The 7596-nt window shown below is 30.4% G+C and overlaps 1 protein-coding gene across 1 annotated transcript in view; it reads right to left on the bottom strand.

The window, feature by feature from the left end:
* Positions 1–1289: 1289 nt before the first annotated feature.
* The window catches only part of LOC106868241 (T-box transcription factor TBX20), a 104182-nt gene continuing 97875 nt past the window's right edge, over positions 1290–7596 (bottom strand). The window contains exons 5-7 of the mRNA XM_089351865.1: positions 5102–5255; positions 2805–3248; positions 1290–1903 (exon numbers count right to left, since the gene is read on the bottom strand). Of these exons, the coding sequence (XP_089207991.1) occupies positions 2851–3248; positions 5102–5255 (552 nt within the window). The 3' untranslated portion in view covers positions 1290–1903; positions 2805–2850. The remainder of the gene's footprint in view (positions 1904–2804; positions 3249–5101; positions 5256–7596) is intronic.

Raw genomic sequence — 7596 nt, 5'->3', positions numbered from 1 at the left:
TGCATTCATGTTGAAATTCTTCTCATTACTGTAGTAGTTCATCTCGTACTTGTGCTGTCGGCGTTGGTGTTGTTGTTGTTGCTGTCGTCATCGTCGTTGTTGTTGTTGTTGGTGGTGGTGGTGGTGATACGGCTCTTGTGTTCGCTTGCATAGAGCTATGATCAATGGCATTTTAGCCGTAACCATCTAGTTTTCCCCTTGAGCAAGAAACACATCATCATTTTTAAGATGGTAGGATTTCATTTTAGAGGGAAATTTTATTATTATTTCTTGCAGAATGAACAACCACGTTGAGGATCCCACGTTTGTCCGTGAGAATGGTTGGTACTGCGTTTGCTACTAATATTACTGCTTCTATCGCAAATGATATTCTTTGCTCCCGTTATTGTTATCACTAATAAAACGAAATAGATTATTTTCACATACCGAAGAGTTTGTTTTACAATAATTGTTGTCATTGTTGTTATTGTTGTTGTTGTTTGCTGTTGCTGTGGCAAATGCTGATGCTAACATTGTTTCTCCAACAAAAGGAAGTTAGACTTTGCCAAAATGCAAACAGTCGTCTTTTTTTTTTTTTTTTGTAATAGAATCCGCATTTTGATTTCTTGTTCGTTGTTGTTGCTGCTCTAGTTTTAAGTAGTTTGTTTGTTTGTTTCTCTGTGTGTTGTTCAATGGGGGGGGGGGAAGAGTTTGGTTAATATGGAGGTGCTAGACGTGTACATAATGAGGATATTCAAGTGGCAGAATTCAACCTAGATGATTTTTTCCTTTGTCATTTTTTATACTTTTACCTTTATTTCAATTATTTTTATTCACTTTTTGTGTGTGTATATATATATATATATATATATATATATATATATATATATATATATAGTCATTCATACACATTTATGCACCTTTATAATTATTACTGTTCTTACTGCTGTGGCAGTGGTTTTGTTGTTGTTGTTGCTGTTGTCGTTGTCGGTGTTGTTGTTGTTTATGATGATGATGTTTTTGTTGAAGCGACTCTTAGGATCTCGCAGAGTCAATACTAGGTCTAATGTACACCATATATGCATGTACAATCCTAATGTATTTTATGCCTCTTTGACACTGTAAGGGAGGATTACAACAATAGAATATGTATGTACTTGCGTCTATTTAAATGTTTGTGTTTATGTCTCTTTATATGTAAGAGTGTTTATGTGTGTAGGTGTGAGCATATTTAAGTGTGTATTTCTGTATATAACTTTACAAAGTTTTACTTAAGTTTGTGAGTATGTTTCTGTATAATTCAAGCCATATTTTTTGTTTTTAAGATTGTTTTTGTGTATGTATGTTTGTATTCATGCTTGTGTATGTTTTAATGTTTGTGCGTCTATGTGTAGGTGTAAGAAACAGTGCGTGAGTGTGTGTGGTTGCATTTTTCGTAGTTTCTAGTTTATCTGAGGCGTGTCTATTCTTGTATGCTTGTATATGATTGTTCAGCAAGGATGAAGCGGGGAACTTCAACAGCAGAAGTAAAACCAACAGGAGTAGCAGCATCCCAAGTAATACGTCAAGCAGAGTGCAAGAAAGACAGTGTTTTAACTTATATATCAACCGTTTTTCTTAAATGGTTCTTCCTCATAAGCTCAGAAGGGAATAAAGATGAGTAGCGTGTAGCAGCACAATGTTTATGAGACACATTTAGTGACGATGGTGGTACATAGGTTTAAGGATTTTTGATGGGTTTGTTGTAGGGGCTTTTATTATTTTTGCCATTTATAGAGTCTCTTTTCATTTATGGTTGCCTTCTTTCTTCTTCGTCTTTGTCTTCTTCATCATCGCTTTTATCTTTTGCTGTCCTTATAGACCATAGTGTATCGAAGAAATGTTGAAGACAGTAAAGAATTTGGAGATATTTCATTCGACACGCCTGAAATGTTTAAAAAAATAAATATATATGTAATTTATTCAAATTATAAATGGAAATATTTCTACAGTGGAAATAATAATGGTTTCTGGTAAACGTAATTTTAACCTGCACATTTTCGGTGCAAGTTATATCCTGGCAGAATTTGAACCCAGAATGTAAAAGAGCATAGCTAAAATCTATATTTCTTTTTGTGTCCCTCTTCTGATTCTTTAATCCATGTACCTTATAACCGGCTCGAGGTTAAGGATTTAGATGAAGGTGGATAGGTAGATCCGATAACATGGACATCAGTACTTGAATTGTACAATATACTATCGACACAGTAAAAATTAAAGAAATCAATAGCGAGATTTGAAGCAAAAAGAAAAGAGCTGTATCGAAACATGTATATCTATTTTGCCCATCGTTGTACCAATTATGTTCGTCCATCGTCCTCAAGTTGGAGATAACATTTGAAGCTACTCGGTTTTAGAGCCTATGAAGTCGTAAAACAAGCAGCCAGCTCAGTGAGATAATGGACAACGGTTTAGCAGGTGTCTGATTTTTTTTCAATATTTGGCAAACTTTTTCGTTGTTCATTGGACAATTACATTAGCTTACATGTAGTTACATTAAGAGTAAATAAATTTGTTTTGCCATCAAATGGATCCGAATTCGATCTCACTACGCAGCAGCTTGCAAATGTGCTTTCGACCATATTTACGCATTAATACAAGCCTGATTAGTAAAACTGACACCTTATTGTTTTGCTGCCAACGAAAGACATATTAGAAAATAAGATCATGGAAAAAATAGGATACATTGAACAATCACAGCTGAAATGCCTGCTATCATAAATCTACTCTATCAGGGCTGATATTGGGGGTAAACAAAGCAATAACAACTAGGTAGGGTCACTTACCGGAAATAATTGAATCACGTGCCTACAGGAGAATGCTTCGTGGAATTCATGGTCGGCAACCTTCTACTAATGAAGCTCCTTCTCTTTTGACATCTTCCGACACGAAATACGGGTGGAATCGATGCGAGCCAGTTAGAAAATGCGAAGAATTATCAGATGGTGTGATTCCGGAATAAGCATTCGCAACAGCAGCAGCGTTTCGTAAATCTCGAAGATTTTCGGGTAACTGTAAAGGATGAAGTCCCAGGTTTGGAAAGACAATGCCAGCCGCTGCTGCTGCTGCTGCAGTAGCAGATGCCGGAATACCGTACATACTGCCGTACCATGCGTATAAACTTTGATCCATTGAATACGCTGATGAACCTCGTGCTGATAAAGATGGTCGCCATAGTGCCCAATGTGGTAACATCATTGCTCCGTTTTTGTCATGACCCGGTTCACCAGCTGAAAGATGAAGAGAATACAGGAAATTTATAAAAAGAGTTTGGTGTTTCAATTTGTTTTAAAATTGTATCTATATTTTTTTGTTTTTTTCTTGTTATAGACATGACATTCATCTCATAATACGTCACACAAACACGTGTGTGTGATAGTATGAGTGTGTGTGTGTGTGTGTGTGTGTGTGTGTGTGTGGTTGACGTCTTAAGAATGTTTTGAGTTCAAGAGAACCAGCCTTCGACTTTTGCTAACAAACTTTTTATTCCACTATTAACACACTATTACTTATAGCTTTATCTACTTCTATTTCCACCGTTAAAAACTATACATATATATATATATATATATATATATATATATATATATGTATGTATGTATGTATGTATGTATAAAGATAGATAGACAGACAGACAGACAGACAGGTAGGTAGGTAGGTAGGTAGGTAGGTAGGTAGGTGGGTGGATGGATGGATGGATGGATGGATGGATAGATCGATAGATAGATAGATAGATAGATAGATAGATAGATAGATAGATAGATAGATAGATAGATAGATAGATAGATGCACATACACAGACTCTCATACACATGGACACACGTATATAGTTGTGGACATGTATCAGAGTCGCCTCCTGATAATAATTTCTGAACAATAAACTGTAGGAGTCAAATGCATGTAATTGAAGTATAATACATATAACATATATCTACCCACCCGATGTCTATGTATCAATTTATATCATCCTAAATATCTTCAAGTATCAATTTATATCTCCCTAAATATCTTTCAAGTTGTTTCGTTTTAATGATTTCTCTTGTGCTCTCTCTCTCTCTCTCTCTCTCTCTCTCTCTCTCTCTCTCTCTCTCTCTCTCTCTCTCTCTCTCTCTCTCTCTCTCTCACACACACACACACTCTCTTTTCTCTCCCACTCTATTTGAAACCATGCCTCATGATTGTCACAAGTTTACTCTGAGGATTATCAATTCTATGACAAATAATGAAATATGAAAGCAGAATTATCAAACAAACACAAGCATACATACACACACACACTCATAACTGCGCTTACAGAAACGCATTTTAAACATGTATATACATACCAACACTTACTAAACAAACAAAAAAAAACATAAGCAAGCCAATGTAGTAGCCTCAACGTGATTGTACAACACGTTAGAAATAGCAGCCAAATCAACTTCGAAGCAGTATATATGTATATATATATATATATATATATATATATATATATATATATATATATATATATATATATATATATATATATATATTATTTAAAAGATTTCCAACTCTATATTTTATGTTTTATTTATATTCTTTTAAAATGAATGTGGGATATAGAAAATGGAATATATAATATAAATAGTAAAAGGAAATGAAGTATTGAATGTCTTATTGAATAAATGAAATATTGCGTAATATATATATATATATATATATATATGTATGTATGTATGTATGTATGTATGTATGTATTAGCAATTGCAGGTGCTTTATGCACTCTCGTTTATTAATTTTAGCTTTTTGGTTTTAATTCTCACTGCCACCTATATCATAATGTATTTTATATATTTTAATATATTAATATATCATTATAATATCTTATTGTATTTCATATATATATATATATATATATATATATATATATATATATATATATATAAATGGGTGCGGTACAAGGAAAAAAACAGGTTGGCTGGTTGAGACCGGAAAGAACTGAGCATAGGTCTGCACTATCAGGACTGACCTGAGGCTACACAGTAATAACAACATACGTATAACTCTCTCCGAAGAAAGAACAGAAAGTAATGAAACAATACAAATTAGTCATAATACTTACATTTAGAGTATGGAGATTCGCGGAATTTCAAAAGCTCTCCATCGCCGTATTCACCGTCACCGTAAGATCTAAGGGGAGAACGAGCATATGTGTGATGATGTATGAGGCCTTCCACACTTTCTCTGTAAAACAGTTTTTTACTGTAAAAAGCAGTCTGCGTAAGAATAGTGTTTTAAGTAGTAGTAAATGTTTTTGGGTTTATTTTTATCCTTAATTTCTATGTAATTTGTCACTTGAATTATAAACGGAAGTGTTATTAAGGACTGCGTGAATGTTATACTGTAAAAAAAAAAATAAGTAAAACATTTGCAAGCCTACATATGTGTGTATGTGAAGATGTACGCTGTACGTAAATGTGTATTTCCCCTAAAATCCTTTCTTGATACACATGCATCCATGCACGCGCGCGCACACACTCAAAGGCTTGTATATATATATATATATATATATATATATATATATATATATATATATATATATATATATATATATATATATATATATATATATATATATATATATATATATATATATATATATATATATATATATATATATATATATATATATATATATATATATATATATACATATATATATATATATATATATATATATATATATATATATATATATATACATATATACATATATATATATATATATATATATATATATATATATATATACATATATATATATATATATATATATATATATATATATGTATATATATATATATATATATATATATATATATATATATGTATATATATATATATATATATATATATATATATATATATATATATATATATATATATATATATATATATGTATATATATTAATATATATGTAGACATACATACATATATGCATATACGTACATGTATGTATATATATATATATATATATATATATATATATATATATATATATATATATATATGCATGTATGTATATAAATACATACATACATATATATATATATATATATATATATATATATATATATATACACACACATTTATACACACATATGCATTAATATACGTAAATATCTACATCATATATATACGTATTTACGTGTGTATATCTGTATATATGCATGTATGTACGTAAATATTACATATATTTCGAAACGCATTCGGGTTAGTTATATAAATGGACTATATTATCTAAGCCTTCATTCGTTTGAAAAAAAAAAAAAAAAAAAAAGACAAACTTTCATTTCACTACGTTAAATAGGGAGATGATCGCTTTTACTAAACAACAGAAGACAAACTAAAACAAACATACATACAAGCAAAAATATGATTTCATTTCTAACAAGTATCCATTTCAAATTTTTTCAACCGTTCCTAATAAAAGGACATAATTCGTAAAGGGGAAAAAATTATGTATAATGGAATTATTTTTGTATGTACCCTACGCATTGTTCGTTGTGTTCATTATTCTGCTTCCTTTCTGTTACTGGTGCTGTTAATACTTTTATATTGTTTTACCAACCAAAACTGATGAAGGAGAAGACAAATGTCTCATGATATAGCAGATCATTCCAAATTTAAATTAAAACCATTGTTATTGCACCAGAAAAGATGGAAGTTCCTAATTTTCACTTGTCGTTGTCATTTTCTTCAAGCGATAAATTAGAATGCTGAACTAAAACTTTTATGTCATTACCTGCAGTGAAACTCAGCCGTATATATACGCGCATTCTTATATATATATATATATATATATATACATTTTTGTGTATGAGTATGTGTGCACGCGTATGTATGCATACAATTATCACAAATAAATATATATATACATATATATATATATATATATATATATATATATATATATATATATATTATAATATATATATATATACACACACATTATATATACATAGAGAGACAGAGATGTACGTGTGTGTGTGTATGTTTGCATGTAGATATGTGTGCATATGACATTCAGTCGCTAAAGAAAACTATATTTAAAATGCACTTTATATTATGTATGACAAAATTCGGCTGGCATTAACCTATCAGATATATATATATATATATATATATATATATATATATATATGTGTGTACACGTGTATACACACGCATATGCATATATATATAATATACATATTTGCATGTATGTACACACAAATAAACAAAGAAATATATATATATATACTCATACCTACGCACACATATGATGTATATACTTATGAAAACGTGCGTGTACGAATGTCTATGTATATAATGAATGTAAGTGTGCGTGCTGAATCAAACGTATACAAACCACACATACAAACTCACATACATGAACACAAGCAAGAACACCCGCACAAATACATATACATACAAACATACACAATTACAACATATATATATATATATATATATATATATATATTCACACTTAAGCTACATATATATACAAAACACTAGTTTAGAAATGCATAAATGTCAGTCGAGATGAAGAGAAAATAGCGTGAAAATGTGAA

The sequence above is a fragment of the Octopus bimaculoides genome, chromosome 1 (assembly GCF_046866305.1).
Source record: "Octopus bimaculoides isolate indiv1 chromosome 1, ASM4686630v1, whole genome shotgun sequence".
NCBI classification, from domain to species: domain Eukaryota; kingdom Metazoa; phylum Mollusca; class Cephalopoda; order Octopoda; family Octopodidae; genus Octopus; species Octopus bimaculoides.
Note: the sequence above shows the minus strand (reverse complement) of the source record. Positions and strands in the feature narration are given on the sequence as shown.